At 37.6% G+C, this 25,195-nt stretch overlaps 1 protein-coding gene across 3 annotated transcripts in view; it reads left to right on the top strand.

The window, feature by feature from the left end:
* The window catches only part of LOC122790726 (endonuclease domain-containing 1 protein-like), a 138,086-nt gene that overhangs the window by 49,422 nt on the left and 63,469 nt on the right, over positions 1-25,195 (top strand). Inside the window, exons 2-3 of one of the 3 annotated variants that reach the window (XM_044058300.1) lie at positions 10,078-10,692; positions 14,699-17,529. In XM_044058300.1, coding sequence (XP_043914235.1) covers positions 10,078-10,692; positions 14,699-14,782 — 699 coding nt within the window. In that variant the 3' untranslated portion in view covers positions 14,783-17,529. Of the gene's footprint in view, positions 1-10,077; positions 10,726-14,698; positions 17,530-25,195 lie in introns of those variants that run through there. The other 2 variants (XM_044058302.1, XM_044058303.1) reach the window with 2 other exon arrangements.

Here is a 25,195-nt window from a genome sequence, read left to right as displayed (position 1 = left end):
TAGGAGGAGAAATAGATATATAAGACTTCTGTTTGTGCATTTATTTGTCTGATGAAGGCTGGTGTCGCAACTGAAAGTGCTTACCATTGTATTACATTATATTTTGGATTTTACTTCACCATCTCCGTTGGATTTTTATTAAGTTCAGCATTTACAAAGGACATTATGTCAGTAAGCTGTTAGTAAGTTAACATTTAAATAGTAGCTACTATCCATTTGCAGGTTAGATGAACCATTTTGCATGGAAGAAGTACCAGGCTAGTTGTTGTTGAAAGTATAGTACATTAGATAGCAGAAAGAAATTCAGTCCCAGGTAGGGGAGAGATTGTTTTAGGTTGAGATGAGGCAGTAGTAGTGGTAGTTGGAGATGATTTCAGTGCAGGGTAAAAGAGAGGGGGTTGAGAGGGGGTTTATGTTGGAGCATGACATGGGCATTACCACTTAGCTGTTAGATGAGAGAATAGCTGAGATTTGAAATTTGCATGGTTTGGTAGGTTGCGTATGTGGGGGGGGGGAGTTGCACTGTTTAGCTAAGGAGTAAAGCATTAGTAGAGGGCCAGAAGGTCTTGCTGGTTTGTGGACCTGAAGGAGATTTTGGTTTGTGGATCTGAGTGGGCGGTTGGGTATGTAGGGTTTGAGGATGAAGCGAGAGATGGGCAGTTTGCAGGTTTAAAGATGAGCTTATGGGCAATGATGAGTTGTAGGTAACTGAAGTAGTTGGGTAGTTCAAGCCAGTTGAGGGTGAAGAGGGAGTGGCAGTGGTGTGATGAGTATTTTGAACTGGTTGCAAATTTGCAGATCTTATGGTAGCAAGATTCAAGTTGGGAACGTAAGCCAAGGTGGAGATTGGTAAACAGAGGGGCACCATACATAAGGGAGTGAAGCAGAAAGGTGGATGCCAGGATTTGATGGGTAGAGGGGCTGAGGAAGCAGTTGTGTCTGTAGAGGAGGCCAATCTTCTGGTGGTTTTTTTTGATAGCAAAGAGGATGTGGGAATTAAATTTTATTAAAAGGAATCACAACTGACATTCTTAAATTTCAAAGATATAACCAATGGAGTGACTCAGGTGAAGAGCTGATAGTGGGGGCTTGCTAAGTTGGACTTCATGTTTCTCAGAAGACATTCGGTGATGTTCTTGGGACCCAAAGTAGTAGTGTTTTTAGTACCTGAAAGTCTCAAAAGGACTTGGTTCAAATCGAAGTAAAGAGGGTAGGGTAAAGGAGAAAGTAGGGGGGGTGGGTGAAATGAAGTTGGAAGAGAATTTGTTCACAAGACATTTAGCAATGTAATTGGGGTCAAAGGAGGAGGTACCATCAGATATAAGCTTAGTACAGAGTTCTAGGTTACTTCTAATTTTCCTAATATAGCTGAAGAAGGTCTTATCATTGTTTTTCAAATTAGATAAAACTCTAATTTCGTAGATGACACTACATATCCTAATGGTAAGTTTGAGAGAATTAAAAATCTACTGCCAATCATTAGCAGACCGGAGTTCCACTGTGGCAACCCCTAACCGGGAAAAGCCGAAAGACACAACAACCAGTTTCAAATCCCTTTTATAATGGTGAAGTCTGCTTATTTTACTGGTGACCAAAGGCTTTTTCTGTTTTATTACAGAATTTGTTGGTGTAGTAGCTCCACCATAGAGGTTTAGTTTTAAATTAGCTTGAATTGTTACACCAGTTTGTTGTGGATGCCTTAACACACATAATCAATGGTTTACTATCATATGCTTGAATCAAGCTCCGTCGACTGCACTTTTGTCTAACATGGAAATTCGAAAACAGTAATGTCGAACACCAAAAGCCAACCTAGGAACAGGTTTTAACATGGGTCGAGATACGGGAGAGGTTTGTAGTTCGCCAATAGCAGTGAACACCTACCTCGACCCATGTTAAAACCATTCCTAGGTTGGCTTTTGGTGTTCGACATTACTGTTTTCGAATTTCTGTGTTCAACAAAAGTGAAGTCGACTGAGTTCGATTCGAACATATGATAGTAAACCTAATCAATAGATAGTAAAATTCAGAACAGTAGGCAACAGACTCAGTTACAAGGTTTAGTGCAGAGTGATACAATTTGTGATTATCAAAAAGACCAATAAATAGTAAATAATTGGCTTTGGCATAATCATTGATGGTATAACAGTTGATAGGGGCCACAAAGCAGTTTTTCATAGAAATAATCACAGTAAGGTATTGAGAGTTGACTACCATGGGGTTAACAAATGGGGTGGTGCAGTTGGACATATGATTGTGAAAATAAAATCTATATGATTAACACCTCTGGTGGTTAACAGGACAGTTTGTTAAAGAAGTCCTCCTTTAGATCCAAGGTAGCCAGAATGACCTGTGGTAGTAGAAAAACACTACTAAAAACTCCTGATGTCCACCACGGCAGTAAAACTTAATAGTAAAATCAAAACTTTAATTAAAAGAATATAACATAAAATAAGCAGTCCTCAGTCTTCCGATAAGCGCTTTCGGCAAATAAGCCTTCCTCAGATCGTATAAAAAGGACTGTTCAGCTTTTGTAAGCTGAACAGTCCTTTTTATACGATCTGAGGAAGGCTTATTTGCCAAAAGCGCTTATCGGAAGACTGAGGACTGCTTATTTTATGTTATATTCTTTTTATTAAAGTTTTGATTTTACTATTAAGTTTTACTGCCGTGGTGGACATCAGGAGTTTTTAGTAGTGTTTGCCTTTTCTCTTCCTCATTGGTGTCCTTCACAGTGTAAGAAAGTTTTTTACCTGTGGTAGTAGAAAAGGTAGAAGGACCTACAATGTGAATATTTTGAACTTTCGGATTCTGAGAACTTAGTTCATCCTTGATAGATAGGTCACCAAGTTCCTTCTTTTCTTGGATATAGAGTCCTGAGTAAAACCCTATGAATTCTTCTCTTTTGGTACTGTCTATTGCCCCCTATGCAAGCAGATCTTTTGGCAAGGGTGGAACCAAGGTTATCTATTTTCTGGGAATAGGGGAATTCCTGAGAGCTTGGGTCTGCGTAGAAACTGTAGTCTGTATTCTTGAATTATAATCTTGTGGGCCCAATAATCTTTGGTGATCTTTCCCATTCTTTTACAAGGCAGTCAGGCAACCTCCCTATACTTATGGAGATGGAGAAAGCAGGAGGATATGGAAGAGAGTTAGGAGAGGATTTTTGTGGAAAGGAGAGATGCACATTACTGAGGCATAGCTGCTCCATCTGGGTTCCATGGCTCTGACAACCCAGAATAATATCTTTCTAAGTCTCCAGTTGCTGTTGCATTTGACTTGTCTACCCTTTCAGGATTTCTTTTTTCTTGCTTTGGGTAAAGAACTCAGTATTTGTTAGGTGATTTCTGTTGTACTTTAGAACTTGGGAATGAAAGTATTGTTTTCTAAACTGGAAAAGTTTTTTCCCTATTTCTCCTCCAATCTTTTAAAAACACTTTTTCAACAAGGGGTAAAAAAAGGTCTTTGCCCATGGATGCATTACAGATTTTTGTTTTAACATGGTCTAGTACAGGCTATGCCTTTACCAGGCATCTCTCCTGATAACAGACCACGTAGTTGCTGTAGAGCATGATGCATCTGCATTACATGCATAACTGCCACATTCCATGCGGTGCTTGGCAACTTGGGCACTGAAGTTGCAAAGTTCAAGCAGCTCCCCTTTATGGTCTTTATTTTTAATCCCCTCTGCCTAAGACTTGACAGGGAATTCCTGGTATTTCAGCATGTAAATCTGTAAGTTAAGTACTTTGAAGTCCAGGTTTATAGAGATGTCGCTCTTCTTCCAAAAACAGTAAGGAATCTTCTCCTCCTTGTCACCAGGAAGAGGATTCCCAGTAGAAGCCCGAGTAGCTTCATTGCTTGAGTTCAGAGATACCACAGCTAGGTGATCCTTACAAAGGTTTTTATGGTTGCCATGAACAATGTAAAACCAGTCAGGTTTCCAAGGAGTAAACGGTAGAGAATCTGGATCCAATGATGCATTAAAAAAACGCATTGTTCAGTACTTCTAAGATTACAGGGCTTGCCAGAGGTTTTAGTTTAAGCAGACCTATGACTTTTTTTTTTTAATTTGCTTTTATCTTGAAGTTTTAAAGGCAAGTATTTTAGTCAAGTTAGGAAATATTTATTTTTTTCTTCTCTGACTGTAAAGTGATTCAAGAAAGATGATCTGTGAGAGAAGCCTAGAAGTAGCATTAATTAAAGTTAGCAGAAAAGGAAAATGTTTTAATCTTTTGGAGCTGCCACTGACCAGCAACTGTTGTGCAACTAAGTTTTCCACTCACCCACCCTTTTTCTGTTGTGTTATTAAACTCTGTGGTTCTTGAACTGGCTGCTTCTTCTGTACATTTGACTTTGGGAGCACTTCCTAGGCTCATCTTGCCTGCTCATATGAGTGAGCACTAGACATTTCAAACTAGGAAGGAGTCAAGGACATACCTATGACTGGTAAAAGCTTTGGTTGCTCTTGCTTTCATTTCATCCCATCATTTAGTGCAAACTGCAATACGTAGAGTTTTAATCCATTTTCTTCCATCCTACTTTTGAAATCACAAATCTGTGGGAAAGCTTGCTAATCACTTGCAGCCTACAAAAATCATTTCAGGAATCAGCCTGGGATCAGTGCTTCTGTTCTGCTACTGGTGAGACAAGGAGCAAACGTATTTTCTAAACTTCCCGGAGACCACCAATCAATGGAAAATAAAAAAAAAAACTGCTTATGCGCCAATTTAGGATTCGTGCTACTGTTTTACTCCTGATGAGGGAAGGACCATGGAGGCACTGATTCTTGGCTGTCTCTGAGAAGTGAGTATGGGGCTTAGCTCTTTTACACTGAGCAGCTGTGTGTGCTAACCAGGAGGGAGCAGCAGTAGGACTATAAACCCACAGAATATTTGGGACAAGACTGCTCATCCTCTAAGAGCCTGTGTCCGGTTCCTTAAAATCCAGCTTGGGATTAGTGCCACTATTTGTCTTCTGATGAGAGAAGGAGCAGAGAGACATTGAGTCCTAGCTGAGTGTAGCTGTAGAGACACTATCACTAGAAGCAGTCAGGTAGTTGTCACTAGGTAAATCATCACTATTTATCATTCTTGGCTAAAATAGTAAGTGGCTAAATTAGTCAGTTTTTGCTGAAATTAGTTTATTTGTTTCTTTTCGTGGCGGAAGACTGTTACCAGGAACTATGTGCTACTAATGATAAATTCATGTGTATTGTTATTGGTTAGTGTGCTCTACTGATCTTTTTGTTTATTTTCTGTTATAAATTAGGAGATTTACTGCAATCCCACCCATCCCACAGTAGCGTGGCACACTACACTGTATAGATGTACACATTTAAAGCCTCAATTTTCTCTTTACAACCTACACCTACAATTCCTATTGTACTTTAAATTGTCAGCAATTGTGCAAAGAGGCTCAGGTTTGCACTAGGTGGCACATTCATCTTCATGTGTAGACTTGTATGCATTTTAGACAAAGGGTTGCACTGTATACTTCTGACAGCAGTGAGATGAGATTATTATGTATTTATTCATTAACTTGATATCAAGAAGATAACTGAGGTGCACAGTCATGTTATATAAATAGCTGTAATTTTTGATTGTGTGTGTGTGTGTGTGTGTGTGTGTGTGTGTGTGTGTGTGTGTGTGTGTGTGTGTCTGGAAAAGACCCCTTATTTTCCTTGTATTTCTGGTTTGTTCCACATAAAATTTGTAGCTTTCTGATAAAACATTGTGGACTACAGTCACTAAGTAATGACAAATGTTAAGTTCAGACTTCTTATCATTCAGAAATGTGTGCTGAAGCAAAACGTGTTATACTAGCACCTTTAGGTATATAACATCAATATTTAAAATCTATTCCCGATTTTGCATCTTTGTCTCTAATTCTTGAGGCCAAGAGGTTTGAAGGACATGGGCAGGTACAATGTTTTGCATTGTATGGTTCTCCTGCAGTGGGTAAAAATACATTTCTAGGTCATTATTTATGTAATTATCCATTTATTTGATCACAATCAAACATCTGAGGTATTTGCGGTGTTACATAAGGCTGTCATTTGAAGTGTGTGTATACTTGGTTACTGCATCGCAAAGTAATCATGGTGTAAAGGAAGGAATTGCTTATAGTAAACAGGCATCTTGATATGACCTATATTCCTTGGGTATGACTGTATGCAAACTGTAAGGGTTAAAAACTACCATGAGAATGTAAGGCTAGTAGGCCTTTTAACATCCTCAGAGATCAATAGCCTAGTAAGTACGTATGAACCTTCATTTTCTTGTTATGCTGACTGTTGACAGTGTGTTTATCTGTGAATAAATTGGACAGCATGAAGTCTAAAAGTTTGTCTGGTACTTAGTCTCGGTGAGTAAGGGTATGTGCTGCTTTCTGTAATGCAGAGTTTGATTTACTTTGTCTGTCTTTTTTTAATTTCTCCAAATATTTTGGGGTTCTAATACCATGACAGAAATGGACCCCATTCCTAAGTCAAAGTATGATTAAAGTTCATGAAATTAGTACTGTTTCTGTCTTTGATGTTAGCCAGAAGTGCTCTTTGCAGCAACTGCAATGTACCCATAATGACTCCTCCTGCAATTCAGACAGAGGTACATTTATCGGTAACATATCTAAGTACGATTGTAAATTATTTTTTAAGATCTGTTGTTCCTACTACTATCAGAATTGTCTGGGTATCCTTCTTCCACATTACCCTTGTTTCTGCCTACAAATCTTGTTATTTTACGACTTTGTGTCTCTGCCCTGTGACTCTTAACATGTAATCTCAGACAGTGTCCTGGGTTTTTCCTGAAAAGGGACACTTGCATCAAATGGGATGTCCCAAGCTGCTAGCAAATGTGTTATTCACCGTCTTTTGAATTCCTACAACCCTTACATAGCCAATGATTAATGCTTCAATATTTGCTAATTTGAATATGAATTACAGCATATCTCTTATAGACTAATGGTTGCCAGATACATTTTTAATATATGTGAACTTCAAGGGAAAATAAGTTTACTGATGAAGTCTGCTTTCAGTGAGAGACTTTTTTTGTTTTGTTTAGCAAATGTCTGTCAGTGTGTTTACAATAAAATATGTAATAAAAGTTTTCAATTAAACCCAAATTTCTGTGATAACTGTAAAATAATAGAACAAAATAGTATGCACACTGACATGTTTGAACAGTATTTTATGAGCTGTGACATTTCATGCGATAGTGTCCCACCCCCTCTACTCTTTAAGCGAAGAGCAAAGTAGTAGCCTATATTTCCTGATACCTAATCTGAAATAGTTTTGGATCTAGGAAGCCAGCATGGAGGGAGATTTGGAATGGTAAGTAGCAGGGGGGGCAGCTGAGGGGTCCAATAAAATAGTCCACACTGGGCTCTGCAATTTGCTAAGACTGGCCTCCTTTGAGTTATTTTGTCTAGTTAGCAGTTGTCTTTACTTTGATGCAATCCAAACTTGTGTTGACCCAGGATGGATGCCATACTAAAGTCTAAACAAGCATGCCTCTCAACAATTTCTTGTCTACTACTCTGTTTGCTGAAATAAATACTTGTGATACATTGATACATTCTGATGTAATGATTAAGATTTATTGTCATAAAGCTATTTCTATTCTGTATACTGTTATAGGAGATGAGATATAATACATTGTCAAGTAGAAGCAGGAAACAAGATCTAGATCATTCAAAGGATGCTTTCCTTCATTTTTTTATCTTTTTCCTAAACATGAAGGCATTCAGTATATACATCTCCTTTCCGGATTATTTATTTATTTATATTTGTTTACCTGGGTAGTGCACTGATCAATACTGACCAATTTCAGGCTCAGCCCTGCTGAAATCTAAAACATTTCATAAACAAAAAAATCGAGAAATGTAAGCAATAGCAGAATAGTTCAGACTAATTGCATGGAATAAAATGTATATATACATTCCAGTGAACAAGCAGAGTGTAGCAGAGTATGTGTACAATATATACATTAGTTTCTAAAGTGGATCCGTCTTCAGAGAATCTTGAGAGGGGAGAAGAGATTCCAAAAGGAGACAGGTTAGCTGATATATCCAGTGTTGAAGCAGGAGCATTTGGCTTGGATGAAGAAGTACCTTCTGAGTTGCATTTTGAATTTGAAGTAAGTATTGATTTCCTTAAAGTCGATGGGGAGTTCTTGGCAAAGAGTAGGTGCCTGAACAGAAAAAAAAATGTGCAGTGCTGTGGAGTTTGTTTCTAGGGCTTCCATTTCCTGATTCCATCAAGATCCACAACATTTCTTGTCCCTTTTCTCTCTTGTTAATGTGGTTTGTGGTTCTCTGGCTTAGAATACTTTTTATATGGATGGTTATTAATCTTCCTCCTCCTATTTCTATTCAGTTTAATTTTCCCATCCTATAAATGGCATTTCCTGATATGTTTCTGCTGAGTATATATTAGAACATCGAAGTTTCAAAACTTCGAATGTTCTAATATCGAACCCTATTCAGCGAAAACTGAAAATATCGAAGCAACAGAAAAACAAATTTTTTCCTAGGGAAAGAATTCGGTTGTCTATTTCTGTTGCTTCAGTATTTTCAGCACTGTGGTGGAAAGTTATGGGTCGAGTTCAGGTAACTGTGCGACTGAGTGCGGGTTAAGTTAGTTAGGGTTAGGGTGCGGGTTAGGTATGTGTGCGATTGTATGGACGTGAGGGTTAGGGCAGGTTAGGTGAGTTAGGGTTAGGGCGCGGGTCAGGTAAGTGTGCAGTTGTGTGGACGTGAGGGTTAGGGTGGGGTAGGTGAGTTAGGGTTAGGGCGCGGGTGAGGTGAGTGTGTGATACTGATGGACTTTATGCTTAGGGTTTGGGTTAAGGTAAGTGGACAGTTAGTGGTGTGTGTGTATAGTTTAGTGTAGGTTTAGATGTAAGATTTTAAGTGCATGTGTGTGGATTGCTGTTTGGTGTGCTTGTGTTGTGTGTATGTATTTTGGAACAGCAAATTTTTTCCCTAGGAAAAGAAAATGCTGTTCTGTATGTTCAGTGTTTTCAGTTTTCGCTGAATAGGGTTCAATATTAGAACATTCTAAGTTTTGAAACTTCAATGTTCTAATACAGACCTGTTTCTGCCACAGAAATGGTTCTTGGTATGCCATCCTTCTACTACTTCTGCAATATTACAAGACTTGCCATCAGCCTTGAGTGGTACATGCAGATGAACCAAGAAATTATCATCCAGAGTGTCTCTGAGAAGCTCACTGCTCATCAGACACTAACCTTCTCAGCTCCCTTCATTCCACATTGCATCTTTCCATGGATGTTTTTAGTTACTTTTTACTACACTGCCCACTATCAAACCTTTTCCATCATTCATATTTAGCACACAGGTGACAGTTGACCAGAAGGTTATACTCCAGACAAGAATTGAGGTGGTTTGTTCCCTCACTGGCACTGGTATCTCAGTAATAATGTCACTATTATTGAGGCCATAACCATGTTTCTGGTGGCAGATATGAGACATACACCATCTGTATGCATGTGTAGACATCCACCAACTACTTACCACCACTGGCATGGGACCACTAAGCTCACATTCCAAGCCCTCATCATGTCTGTACTGCACAATCCTCTGCTTTTATGGCAGTGACTGGCCAGCTCTCATCCATCTCTCCTTTCCCTCAGGGTAGGCAAGCTGATACCTAGTCTTCCCTGCCTGTCTGTTTCAGTGTCCAAGCCTTTTATCACATCTGGGAGTTAGTCTTTCTAAAATACATAGTTAGGCCTGCTTTCATGGACTGTTGCCTTTTTCTAACTTTAAGACTCTTAATTGTTTGGGGGAAGGGGGTGGTACATCATGGGGCCATTGGATCATACATAGAATACAAACAATAATAGAGAATAGGGTGGTGGATTTCTGAAGTAGCCTTCTTTAGGAGGCTTGGCATGCAAAAATCTATAATGATATTGAATAAGACATGAGTTGTGTTCCAGGAAAGCCTAGGGATGGGAAGTGAAAAAAGGATATATGATATGTAAAGATACAAACAGTTCTTTGACAGACTATCATTATTATGTTTAAAACTTATTGTTTCCTTACTTGCAGTTTTCTAATGGAAGTCATGAACCAAATATGATGCAAAAAAAGGATATCCGCCCAGAAGACATGCAAAATATTATAAAGAACCAAGCAGTAGATGAAGATTATAAGAATAGTAATTACACAAGGGGCCACCTAAGTCCGTATTGCCATCGTAATGCTGACTCCTGCATGTCAACCTTTACCTTCACAAACATGGCACCTCAGGTACCTTCGTTTAATAATGGTAACTGGTGCAAATATGAAGAATATTTAAATAAAACAATCCTTCCCAGTTGTGCTGTTCTGTTTGTCGTGACAGGTGTGATTCCATCCAAAGATAATTTTATTAAACGTCGGGTCAACATCCCCTCTCATTTCTGGAGTGCATACTACTGTCAGAATTCATCAATGAAACGTTGTTCTGATGCTTTTATTGGACGCAACACTAATGACACCAATGAAGTGAAAACAGTAACTCTTAATGAGCTACAGGATAAACTAAAGGTACATTTTGAAGGAAGAGAAATACGCATCTTTCCAGCTTTAGATAATACTATTCTTCACTGTACAACTTTATATGATACATTCATGAGAGCATGCAGAACGATCTACGACACAGTCTATGAAGTTTACAGATGGGTATGTAATGGAATAGAAACGGTCGTAAAATGGGTAGGGATATTATGGTTTACATGCTATATTTTAAATTTATTTTAATTTCCTCATTTGTCAGCTGCATCTTGAAGTACTAATACAAATACAGTAAACTCTCAGTTAACTGGCACCCATGGGGACTGGTAGATGCTGGATAAGTGTAGTTTCTGGTTGGTTGAGAATTAAAGGCCTGACTAATACTGTACCCTATACTATTTGTTTGATTTGACTTGTTCTCAGGCTCGGGAGAGAGAGGGAATTTATTCCTATCTTCCTTTTTAAACTCTAAAACTCTAAAAACGTAAGGTATGTTTCTGTGGAGGGAAAACAGAAAGTGCAACATATGAAAATTGAACTGTATTTCTTCTATATTTTTTGGAAGTTGCTTGAGTTCCAGTTAAATGAGAGTTTAGTGTACTTCTTGTGTCATTTTTTTTTTTATTTAAAAGGCATTTACTCTAGGTAGCACATCTTATACGAAGCATTATTCATTGTAATTATTATTTGCAATTTTAAATAGCAAGCAGATCCAGGTAAATGAGATTCGTTCTCATGAGATATGTTGTCTCCACATTTCTTCTGTTTGAGAGTTCAACCAAATCTTTTATTTTTTTTATAAAGGTTATTTTCATAAATATACTAGCCATACAACTTTTATTCTTGGTGAAAAAGCACAAATGTTAATCCCATTACCACTAACCTTATAAACAAAGAGAACTGAATTTTACAGTTATTGTCTGAAAGGTGTATCACCTCGATGTCTAACTCCAAAGTGTCTGCAGTCAGTCAATATCCAGCATGCAATAATGAAATATTAAGTGCAGATGATTTTGAGCTATACATTTTCCGAAACAAGTCTGTTATAGCAGAAAGTTGTCATTTTCTGAAAAAATATTAGACGTTTGTCTTTCCCTAGGCTACAGGACAACTCCCTCCTGTAAAGGTAGAAATATCAAGACATAGTCATGCATTATTGTAGGCAGCAACATTAAGGATTAGTTAACCCCAAAGGACATATGTGACACACCAATTATTCTCTGCACAGGGAAGGTTATAAGTATCTATGCAACGTGTATGTAGGATAAAATTCATGAGGTCAGTTGCAACAAGTACCCATGGTGTGTATGACAAACTAAAATGTCTGAAGAGAGAAATTGTATTTCCCTATATTTATTTATTTTAAGAATGCAGAAAAAAACAGGAGAAATAACTGAGTAATGTTGTATTACAGAAAGAAAAAAAACATAAATGGAGTACAATTCTTAAGCCAGTAACATTTTAGGAAATGAACTCAACAACTACAAACACAACATAATTCTGAAAGGTCACACCTTTGATTTAGGTAGGCATCAGGCATTAACACCCTTTTCCCCATTTATATACATAAGGACTGATGCTACATCAACAGTGATCATCATTGTTTTGACGTGTGAATTGATTTGCAGACATTATTTGGAATACAAAGTATTCTTTGAAAACAAGAAATCATCTTATACAAATCTTGATGCAGATGACACTAATCTTTAATATTCCAGGATATCTAGATTATCTTTACCTAGTTAGAAAAGTACCAAAAGAACCATACATACAGTCATGCAAAGCAAGCCTGTTATCATACTTAGAGGTTTCTGGCATTACCTTGGGCTTGAGAGCTTCTATGCTTTATGACATGTTGCACATAACTGCTAACAATGTATGATTTGCCATATATGTCTACTTCCTAAAAGAAAGTTAAGCAGAGGATTATTTTACCCTTTTGGCCCTTAATAATTCATGTTCTTCTGCTTTACCAGTTAGAAGTTTCCATGTTACATCCACATCTTTGTTAATGGTATAATTAGGACTGTCACAAGCTCATACAGCAGTATTTAATATGTTAAACTCCAACCCTACTCAGTAAGGGTCTTACTGGTCACAGTTCAGTAAATTAGCATCTGGCCTCATTATATATTGATGTAACAAGAAAAGGGACACTGTAAATACACATACAAGTTAAATAAAGGCTTTACTCTTGAAAATAACAGGCCTTTCTTTCTAAAACACAACATCACAAATTGAAATGCAGCAGTTATTGACTAAATACAAACCTCGTAGTCAGTACAGCTCTGTGTGTCAAGAAAACATTGTTCCAGAGAAGTGAAACAAAGATGATAATTAGTAAATAAACTTAGTGATATCTGCATAAATACAGTTGGATTAAACTGGTACTATTCTGACAGTGGCATGAGAAATACTAAACCACTTGTATTAAAATCATGTTCGAGGCAGTATCAGAAAATTATGCTGGCATAAGGAATTCTTTTGGAGTGGACTTCTGTGTTGATATGGATGTAAGCATCCAGAAGTAAATCCACCTCAGGCAGACTTGGTGATCAGAAGAATAGCAGTTTAAAACTTTATAAATTAATTCCCTCCTTAGCAGGCTCAGAACCACTAATGACACACACAGTGGTCCCCATAGTGTCTAGTAAGATAGCCATGCCTTACTGTGGTTAAGTTTGCATGCTGTTTGGTTGGGAATAATGAGAGTAAATACCAGATGTTCCCCCAAAAAGTGCCGTGATGAAGGAATAAGGAATACTGTACCAGACATTCCCCCAAAAAGTGCCGTGATGAAGGAATAAGGAGTACTGTACCAGAAGTTCCCTTAACAAATGCCGTGCTGAAGGAGTAAGGAGTAATGTATCAGAAGTTCCCCTAACAAATGCCGTGCTGAAGGAGTAAGGAGTACTGTACCAGAAGTTCCCCTAACAAATGCCGTGCTGAAGGAGTAAGGAGTACTGTACCAGAAGTTCCCCTAACAAATGCCGTGCTGAAGGAGTAAGTAATACTGTACCAGAAGTTCCCCTAACAAATGCCGTGCTGAAGGAGTAAGTAATACTGTACCAGAAGTTCCCCTAACAAATGCCGAGCTGAAGGAGTAAGGAATACTGTACCAGAAGTTACCCTAACAAATGCCGTGCTGAAGGAGTAAGGAGTAATGTATCAGAAGTTCCCCTAACAAATGCCGTGCTGAAGGAGTAAGGAGTACTGTACCAGAAGTTCCCCTAACAAATGCTGTGCTGAAGGAGTAAGTAATACTGTACCAGAAGTTCCCCTAACAAATGCTGTGCTGAAGGAGTAAGGAATACTTTATCAGAAGTTCCCCTAACAAATGTGCTGAAGGAGTAAGGAATACTGTACCAGAAGTTCCCCTAACAAATGCCGTGCTGAGGGAGTAAGTAATACTGTACCAGAAGTTCCCCTAACAAATGCCGTGCTGAAGGAGTAAGGAATACTATACCAGAAGTTCCCCTAACAAATGCCGTGCTGAAGGAGTAAGTAATACTGTACCAGAAGTTCCCCTAACAAATGCCGTGCTGAAGGAGTAAGGAATACTGTACCAGAAGTTCCCCTAACAAATGCTGAGCTGAAGGAGTAAGGAATACTGTACCAGAAGTTACCCTAACAAATGTCATGCTGAAGGAGTAAGGAATACTGTACCAGAAGTTCCCTTAACAAATGCCGTGCTGAAGGAGTAAGGAATACTGTACCAGAAGTTCCCTTAACAAATGCCATGCTGAAGGAGTAAGGAATACTGTACCAGAAGTTCCCCTAACAAATGCCATGCTGAAGGAGTAAGGAATACTGTACCAGAAGTTCCCCTAACAAATGCCATGCTGCAGGAGTAAGGAGTAATGTACCAGAAGTTCCCCTAAGAAATGTCGTGCTGAAGGAGTAAGGAATACTGTAGTATTGGCGTTGGCATGTGAAGCACAATGGTGTCACCGTAATAACCATTTCATTAACTCAGAGCTTTAGTTCTCCATGATTAGTAACAGTTTTCATTATGTGTTTTAGTCAGACCATCTAATTATTATTCTGTTGTCTCTTATTATATAATAGACTTTCAAGACAAGTAAATAATTTTGCAATATGCCAGCAAATTGCACTGTTCTCTGGGGAGAACTGATAACTGTTAAAACATTTTCTCTCACTATTATTTTATTAGACACAAGAATCCATGGCTCAGCAGATAGCTCCTCTACCAATGATACCAGAACATCAGATGTACATTTATTCCATGCACAAGTGAGGCATTTTTTCATTATTATAATACAATCACCATGCTGCATCAGAAATCAGTTCTGTTGTGCTCATGAGGTGCCACTCTTCTGCCAAATTGGGCCAAACCTGCATAATGTAGGGATGTTTCAGGTGGCAATTGGATAGGTATACCTGAGTACTTGTACAGATATAAATAAAGAAATAAACAGATCTGAAGAACAGACTGCATTAAATGTATCCATACTGAAAAACCTTACAGTAGAAATGAATTATTATATTCAGAGAAAACATAATATGTAACTTCATTTGTTTCCCTTTCATACCACCTTTAAAGACAATATGACACCCCCATGTCCCCTATTTGTCAAAACTATTGTTTTTAAATCTGCCACACATATAGGCATCTTTTCCTCCCTCTGGACGATTTAATCAGAGCAGAAGTTGTCATATATTCTTCCTTCTGCCCAAGATTTGTGCAACTTTTTCCCAAATGTAATTGTAGCTAACTGGCTCTGACCTTTCCAATCCCAGCTCATTTTATAATGGGATGGGGATGATCAGGGAATGTTTAAACTAAAAGGAGACAATTGTAGTGGTCAAGTAAAGATTAAAAATTTATGCAAAGGATTTGGCCAGTAAACAGGCAACAATGAGAGAGCAGGAGGGTTGAATGCTGCATTGCTTAGATTTAGCTTTCATAACTAGGTTTTCAAAGAGTTCCCGTACTCTTCCTGGGGTCACCACTTTAAAACAAAATTGGGATGAAGCTTTGCAAAGAGGGAAGGGCTGGGTTGGTCTTTGCGTGGTAGATCTGACAGAGTTATTGCTAGGTGATGCTGTGGGGAATGTGGAATACTAATACAATACTTTCTTTTCTTTTGAATCATGCAGACAAGAGGTATCCATAGTGATAATGATTTACTGGACATTTTACAATCAAAATATGGTGAATCATTTAATACTCTCCAGGAATATTTCGATTGTGATGCAATCACAGTTAGCTTTGTTTTTCAGTGATAAGTTTTTGTCTTTGATTTTATTTTGCATTTTGTCCTGCGGATGAGGAATTCTTTATGGTGAATGAAGTTGCTCATTCCCATCTCTCAAGAAGAGATTTTAAACTCAAACCAATGCAGGGCTTATAATAAAATAATTAAAGTATTTTAAGTTACAAACACAGCACAGTGAGATAAACAGCCTTCACAAATATCAAATTAAGTAACACAGATATTACTATACATTATTTCCCTTAACCTATATTATTCAACTAAATATATGTGTTTTACAAACAAGGTATTAGAATAAAGTTGGAAAATAAATATGCATGTATTAGACTATGTATAATGTACAATGTTCAGATCTGAGTCATAGGACCATGACTGCAGGAGTCTTCCATTTGTTAACCTTATCATAGGACAAGGCAATGTTTCAGTAATGGTGGAAGGAAAAACATTTCAGATGAAAATTGAGGAGGGTGTATATAAAATACTTTGAAATTCATGCAGAAGCAAGAAGCTAGTCAGTAGATTGTCATGTTAATTTAACTGCATGTCCCTTAGATGGATGAATGGCTGGATAGAATAAGTAAGGTTTGCAAGTGATGATGCAACATACTGACACTTGGATCAGAACTGAGGAGAGGGTGTTAACAGCAAATGAGCAATGAATGGCTCATGAAGTGCCCTTGTAATGGGTTAGTGCAGCAAACCAAGGCATGCGGTTACATAACACTGCCTGCAGCATGAGATTCTAGGAGGATACTGCTCCAATATATTACTCACTGGTAAATTAGACCTGCAGAGTTACATCAAATCCTCAAGTATGCACATTAAAATGTACACAGCTATGGTAGCAACCCTCGACTAGAGTATACAGGATATACAAGTCTGTGTATATTTATGACCTAGGAGGAAGGAGAGAAATACTAATTTATGGAATAAATTTTAGATGCAAAGAAAAACATTTTAATGGAAGCAAAATCAACAATGTCCTTTGCAAAGCATGACACATAGTTAAACCAGTCCAGACTCAGCTGACCAAACAGGCACTTTCCTGAACTTATTCTTTTAAATTTATCATTGTGTGCCATTGTATAAAATTTTACAATTAAATAAGTTACAAAGCACAATTAAGAATGACCAGCTGTTATTGTCTATCCATTGTTAATGAATATACCAAAAAAATGTGTCGGCCACATTTTTTGTAAACAATCATAACTGTTATTTAATGTATATTCCACATGTTGTCAATATCTAATATACTCTTACAACATAAAACCTATGTACTTTTCCTAAAACTGCATATTTAAGTACCAGCAATGGTTAAATTCTCTGAGTTCCTCAGTCACACATTCTCAATTGTTTGTGTTTTTCTATTAAAAGAAATTTAAGCCTGCAACAAGGTTAAATGCCATTTATAGTGGGCTGTATTTTTTTCAAACAGGATTAAATATGCAAACTAAGATTCAACAATGATTTATTAGATAAGTGAAAATGCTGCATAATTGCATTCTTCTTGCTTTTCTGAACTGATGAGGCTTCACATCGGGGTGAGAGCCTGTCTTATTAAATATGCATGCCTTTGCATTCATTGTCTAAGCTGCAAGACATAAATAAATGATTGTTATCACAGTGTCTGGTTTTGCTACTCCTTTAACATTGTTAGTTTACTATGTTTGACAATGAACCAAAATGCTGTTTAACTAACATGATTAAATGTGAGTAACAAGAAGCAAATTATAATCTGTACAAATCACAGAACAGTCTTGTATGGTATCAGTGTCTAAATGTTTCTATGGGTTTTTTTCTGCTTTAATAGAAACAAAAACTTGAGCATAAACTTTAGCTATTCTGTTCATTTAGTAAAACCTAATAATGTTCCTTACAGTATGATGTTATTACCTATCATCTTTTTTCCTGTGTTGTGTCTTGTCTTTCTCAGGTTTAATTGTACATGATGTGTGTTATAACAAATAGTTGTGAATGAGTTCTCTTCAATAGTAGAATTGTAATGAATACGTTACTAACAGCAAATCATCAAATCATCAGTTTAAGTACAGTGTAATCAGAAGCAGCAGTTTTCCCTTCTCTAGTACATTAAAGTATATCTTGCTAATGAGGTTTAAGGTTATAAATACAAAATCTACATGCATGCTTGCTTATGGGATACCTAAACTTCATACCTTTCTCTCGATGTCTCATATATATATGTTTGTTAATTACAAAATCTTCATCTTTGTCTTTCTTATAAAGCTCAAATGTTCCAACCTCTTTAATCTAAACTGATAATATATTCTACCTCATGCATATTTTATCATCTGAAAATGGCTTTTTTATTTCTGCTAACCTTCCCACTTACAAACATTTCTTCCATTAGTACTTTGCATACTATCAAAAAAATTCATCACCAGTTATGTGCTATAATACCATCCTCTGATACCATCCAAGGACAACAATTTCACTTTGTCCTCCCACATCTTGTACCTTTTCACCTTCATTCTCTAAATCCATGCCACCCTTTATTTTTGGGTTTCCTTCTTCAGTCACAGTTTTTGTTCTTTAGCTCCAAATACGTTATACAGCCTTATCAGGACCTTATGCAGTATAAACATAACTTTGTTATTCTTGGAACCTATTTTTTTATAAAACTCATGATCTTTCTTGCATTATATAATGTTCCGGCGACTCCTCCACTCTAGATTCTAAGCACTCAGTTTCCTGAAACCTATTTTCCGGTTCCCTATTATATGATCAAAGACACATTCTTTTGAATGCGTCTTGATCGAACTTGAAAGCATGAAATGGCAAAATACCAAAATGGCATATAAGCAAATTCTTTCCCTGGGAAAGAAATTGCTTGGCCACCTTCATTATTTTGCCGTTTTTGTCACTGTAGTGCGATCTTGGAGTTGGTATATTTAAGTAGGGAGGTGTGGGCGGCACAGCCCCCCACGTTATGTAATGTTTTAAAGTTTTTATTTATTTATTTATTTATTTTTTTTTGGAACAGTGATTTTTTTTTTTCCCTGAAAAAAAAATCGCTGTTCTAAGTGTTTGGAATTGTAGGCTTTCACTTACATGGGGTCAATAAATCAGTGTTCGCTTTCTTAAGTGTTTGCTGATTTAATATAGACCATATTTTCCAGCCCCATACAACGTTGCCAGGACTTCCTTATTCCTGTACTATATAATTTGCTTTGCAAAGTCCATTATCATTTATGCCTTTGCTTTGACCATAGCTAAATGTTTTATGAATTCTAAATCAGAGTAACCCACTGATTTCTTTCTTCTTTGTTCACCTGGATTTGATCATTATCCAGGAAGTAATCATATTTAATATTTGCTTTCTTTGAAATATATTACTTTGCATATATTACATTAAATGTTATTGTGTTTCTGCAAGCTCAAATATTTTATCTAAAAAATCCTGTTGGCCTTATCTATTCCCAATCTATCACTCATCCTTTTCAGTTAACTGCAAGCCAAACATACATAGTACGTCTCTCGTATATAAATGATTAAATAACACAAGACATTATTTCAATCCTTGTGACATTCCTATATTTACCATAAACCACAAAGATTTCATGTTTCATTTTATGTTCTCCATTTTAAGTTTCAACCATGATACCAACCACAATATTATGTTTTTACTATTTAAATATATTATGGTTGTATTCCTTAGCAGCGGTTCATGTTCCATTGAATCAAAAGTTGCCTTGAAGTCATGGTATACAGTATCTACAGGCAAGCCAGCATCATGGACTTCATGAGTTTATTTATTTATATTTGTTTACTGGGGTAGTGTACTGATCAATACGGACCAATTTCAGGCACATTTCAGGTGAAATAGAAAACATTTCACTAACAAAAATACAGAAATGTAAGCAATAACAGAACAGTTTAAATTAATTACATAGAAAAACTGCATATACATTATAGTGAACAAGCATAGTACAATGTATAATCAAGTTGAGTGTAATGTGCAATATATACATTACTTTCTAAAGTGGGTCAATCTTCAGTGACTCTTGAGAGTGGAGAACAGACTTGGAAAGAATATAGGCTAGCTGATATGTCCTGTGCTGAAGCAGGAGTATTTGGCTTGGATGATGAAGTGATTTTTGAGTTGCATTCTGAATTTGGAATAAGTGATTTTCTTAATGTCGATGGGGAGAGCTTACCAAAGAGTAGGTGCCTGAGAGGAGAAAGCCTGTGCAGTATATGAAGTTTGGTTCCAAGGGTAATAAGAATTGGTGTGGCTTGTGACTCATGTCTCAGTTTATGAGTTTTTTTTTTTCATGAAGTCTAGCTGTAAGAGGAGTAAAGGTGTGGAGTTGGAGTATTTTGAAGAGTTAGGATCCTAAACGTAGGTTAGAGCTTTGTTTCATGGGTAGCCATTTGGCTTTTTCTAGGCTGATAGAGTGATGCTCACAGAGAGTTACATTTGTAATGAATCAGCAGCTGCTGTTAGAGATGGTCTGCAGTGTGGCAATGTTTTTCTTGGAGGTAGAAGCAAAAATCGGGAGCCTATATTCAAGTAGAGAAAGGAGAACTCGTTTGCCAGTGGCTGATGTGGCTGGTTGAGATAGACTGGAGGAGATCTTTCTGGCCAAGAAGAGGAGGGAGTTTATTTTGGATCTCACTCTGTATATGTGAAAATGGAAATTCAGTGACTGATCAAGCCACAGTCCTAGGTATTTGAAGGTGTTTGTCTGTATGGAATGGTTATGTCAGTCAAAGATAGTAAGAGTCAGGTGCTTGGTGAATTTTCTGTGGAGTTCTAAGAAAGTATAGTTTTGGTCTTGCTGAGGTTGAGTAGTTTATGGTTTATGAGGCATCAGTGGAGCTCATGTAAATCTGACTGGAGATGGTATTGAATGATGGTGTCAGAGTGACCTGATCAGTAAATGATGTCATCAGCATAAAGAATAAGCAGGAGATGGAGGAAGTCACAAGGAAGTTTGTTAATGAATATGTAGAAGAGCATAGATGCAAGAATGGATTTTTGTGGTACACCTTTGGTAATAAGTGCAGATTCTAATTGGGAGGATCCTGCTTCAATTCAGAAATGTCTGTTACTGATGACGTTTGTGAACCAGGAAGCACATGTAGACTGGCACCAATTTCAGTTGGTTTGTTTTGGAAAAGATGGTGGGCAATGAGGTCAAATGCCTTTTCAGGTCTATAAATAGGGCACCTGTAAATAGGCCATCACCAGAGTTTAGCTGTGTGTCATCAGTTATAGACCAAAGTGTTGCAACAGGACTTCATCCAGGCCAAATTCCATGTTGTTCAGAGGACAGTAGGTAGTACTGTTGGATACAGTGGAGAATTGGGTGTAGACCATCTTTGCTAGGCATTAACCCAGAAATGGGAGGATGAATACTGGACAAAAGTGAGTGGTATCTTTTAGATTGGTATGCTTTAGGAGGGGTTTAATTAGAGCAGTTTTTCAAATTTGTTCCATGATTTGTGTGAGGCAAAGATTATAGATGTGAGTGAGAAGAAGACATAGTTGCTCTCTGCAATGATATATGAACCAGGAGTTTATATTGTCAGATCCAGGAAGGGTGTCAGGGGAAATATTTTCAAGTAGAATAAAGACTTCTCTGGGATGTATGCATTTGAAGTGAAAGAGTGGGATGAATGGAGGTAGACTGGGTAATGCACGATCTGTGGGAGGTATGGAGTTTATTAATGGAATATTGCTAAATTCTTAAAAGAGCTCTTCTAGAGAACATTTTGCTGTACCACATTGAATGGTGTTTGTAGACAGGGTAACATGAAGAGATTTTCTTCCTCTAAGTAGGTTACTCTGTTTCCAAAAGTCTTTGAGAAATGTAAGAGTGTTCTTTGTTTCTTTGGAGATTTTTTTGTGTGCCTTCTGATGGACTTCTTGGCTAGTTTATGCAAGATTATAAGGGAGATGCGGTTGTCAGTTGTGGGGATCTGTTTTCATTTTGCTATGCTTCATCCCTTAGAATTAAAATATACTTACATTCAGTGGATAGCCTTTCAGTTTTGGTGGGTTTATAAAGCCTGTGGATAAGTGGCAGCCAGCCTGGCAGCTGGAGTAAAAAGTCAGTTAGGCTTACAGCTGCTGTATTAGGGACATGTGAGGAGAGTATATTGTTCCAGTCATAGGCTATGAGAAAGATTATAAGTTTGTCTATATTTGTGCTACTCTGTGTTTTGAATGCTTTTAATGTTGGTGATATTTTTATAGAATAGTTGGGAATTGCAAAGGTGACTGGGCAGTGGTCGCTTAGTGATGGTGGCAGAATGTTTATGCTGGTGATAGAGCTTGGCATGTTTGTAATAATCAGTCCAAGTGGGGTGTATTTGGAGGACCTGAGGTTAGGTCCTGTTGGTTGTTTTATGTGATGAAGAACACCTAGGTCTGCTAGGAAAATACTCATGTCAAATAAGATGGTCAAGATAATTAAGAGTAAAGTCAACTAGAATGATTATATCATCATCTCTGACACTGTTATTAAGGATGCTAGTGATCAGTGATTTGAATTTAGCTAGGGAAGCAGGGGATGGGGGTGGAAGAGAAACTGTAGTGATCAATACCGATTTTCCTTTGTGAGTTGGAAATTTTAGGAGAATCCAGTTAGGATTGACATAGGTTCATAGATTGGTACTAGGCTATTGGCCCTAGGGCCTATACAAGCCTAGCCGTAACAATTCCCTGGCTATTTCTTCCCACACTATTTACTTCCCTGGATCCCTGTCTAGCAGGGTGACTGACATGATCCCTGGGGTGAATTTCCTTTCTCCCATCCAGTCATCAAGATTCCTTTTGAAGAGGGCCAAAGAGGTGCTCTGCTTGACATGTAGGGGCAGTCTATTCCAGAGTCTGGGGAGTCTCTGGGTCAGTAACCTATCCCTCCAGCAGGTTTTGTTTATTGTGATGACAAGGTTTAGATCCCTGGAGCGTGTGGCTCTGAGAGATTGGGATTACTTTAAGTGTAGCATGTCCAACAGCTCTGGGTTTGACATGGCCTTGTAAGTTAAGTAGAGATTGCCTCGGAGTAGACGATATCTGAGGATGAGTTTCCTTGGGTAATAAATTTTGGGTTTAGGTTATTTCTGAACAAAATTAGAGAAACTCCACCTCATTTGCCTGGTCTGGTTTCACTGACATACTTGGGAGTCAGAAAGTGTTAGAAGACGGGGATGTCTTTTTGACACAAGATTCTGTAATTGGTAGAATGTCTGAAATATGGGAAATAAAAGCACATATGTGGTCTCACTTGTTTCTGATACTCTGATCACTGAGGAGGGCACAGTCCAGTGTAGGAAGGGAGTAGTTCAGATGTTGAGTAATGGGAGTTGTTAGGCCTGGGGTGGGTTCAATGTTACTCTAAAGAATCACAATAAAGATTATGGAGGATAGTCCGAATGAGGTCTTTGGTATTCTGGCAGACAAATAGAGAAATAATGTTTGAGTCTATGTTAGTCATACAGAAGAGTGATACTGACAGTGGTGAGCTAGAAAACAGGATTGTTCTAATTATTGAGGGGTTGTAATGGTGGTTTGTTGCCAAGGAAGTTATGGAAGCAGAGGTAGTGCCTAGTGATATGCTTGGTTGTGCAAGTGCTTTATGAATACATTTTTTTATTGGTAGTAGGAGATTAGGAAGGTGAAGAGGAAAAGAGGAGAGTTAGAACAAGGTAAGGTGTGGAAAGAATAACATATTACTGACTAGATGTGTTGTGTTTTTACAAGAAGTTGTAAGTGGCAGTTAAGACTTCCAGTAATATTGTAGTAATTAGCTAAGAGGGTTATGTGGATTTATGCTGATGTATTTTTTTAAGAGGTGTGTCTTGACGGTTTGCCAGTGGGTGTAGAACAAAGCACATATAATGGGTGGTCTGGGGCTGCCTGAGGAATTGGGTGTAGCAGGGGATCAAAGCAGGACACAATTTCCACTGGATTGGAAGTTAATCAGTCAAGACCTGTGTATAGCATTGAGCTCAAAAAGGGGTAGGTATAAATGCATGAGCTATCCAGAAAGGAGAGCTTGGAGGAAAGAGGCAATGCTAATAATCGTGTGACAGTAAAGCAGTGTGTGTTGCTCCTTTTACTAAGGTAGGCTCACCCTAAAGGGAATGCACCTATTAAGATAATTATTTTGAAAGGAAGAGTCAAGCAAAGAACAGTCATAGAGATACCTTCTTCCTTAACATGGGTATAAAAAGAAACAGAACTGTAAGACACTAAGCTCAAGTGGCAGAATAAGTGGGAAAAGCACCTTAAGGTTTTCTCTGTTTTCTTGTTTTTCTTTTGTGAATTTGCCTATGTAAAGTGTTTCAGTAGAATCCACTGTCCAGATAATGTTAGTTTACAGTGTGAGAAAAGACCCAGATAGCTTGACAAAGAAGTGAAATACTTTGAGGTTTTCTCTTTTTTACTTGCTTTTCCTCTGCTGACGTGTCTGTGTGAAGTATTTGGGTAAATCCACTGTACAGATTATGTTGGTTTTTAGTGAGTACAGACCCAGGTAGCTTGAAAAAGAAGTGAAATACATTAATATTTTTTATTCTCCTTGCTTTCCTTTGCTGAGGTGTCTGTGTGAAGTGTGTGGGTAGAATCCATTGTGCAAGTGATGTTGGTTTGCAGTATGAGAACAGACCCAGGTAGCTTGACAAAGAAATTAAATTTCTATGTTTTCTTTTTCCTTGCTTTTCCTTCATGAAGATCCTGTGTGAAGTGTGTGGGTAGAATCCATTGTGCAAGTGATGTTGGTTTGCAGTATGAGAACAGACCCAGGTAGCTTGACAAAGAAATTAAATTTCTATGTTTTCTTTTTCCTTGCTTTTCCTTCATGAAGATCCTGTATGAAGTGTTTGGGTAGAATCCACTGCACAACATGATGTTGGTTTACAGTGTGAGGACAGACCCAGGTATCTTGACAAAGTGAAATATCTTAAGGTTTTCTCTTTTTTCCTGCTTCTCCTTTGCTAAGGTGCCTGTGTGAAGTGTTTGGGCAGAATACATTGCACAAATAATGTTGGTTTACAGCTGAGGACAGACCCACATAGCTTGACAAAGATGTGAAATACTATAAACGTAGCCAGGGAGGAATAACTGTGGTTGACTTGATGGGTTGAAAGACACAGTTTGTAGACTATCAGCAAATTCCAACCGAATGCAAGGACATAAGCATGTCCATTATAAAAACCAAAATACTTTGAAACAGCTACAATAAAATAAAAGCGTACTAAAAACTTAAAAAAAGAAAAAAAGCATTTTCACGCCAAAATAAATGGTGCTTCCTCAGATCTTAAATCAGAATTACGCTCAAGCTCCATTCATAAAACATGTCGACCAATCACAAATCTATAAAAAAAACACGTTAAACTTTAACAAGGTCTTTACAAATAAAATCAAGCAAATTTCTTTTTCAGATGATTTAATTGATCCAGGTGTT

This window comes from Protopterus annectens, chromosome 16.part0, assembly GCF_019279795.1.
Source record: "Protopterus annectens isolate FY-2018-M chromosome 16.part0, PAN1.0, whole genome shotgun sequence".
In the NCBI taxonomy this organism is placed as follows: Eukaryota; Metazoa; Chordata; order Ceratodontiformes; family Protopteridae; genus Protopterus; species Protopterus annectens.
The sequence above is the reverse complement of the archived record's forward strand: the minus strand, read 5'-3'. Positions and strand labels throughout refer to the sequence as shown.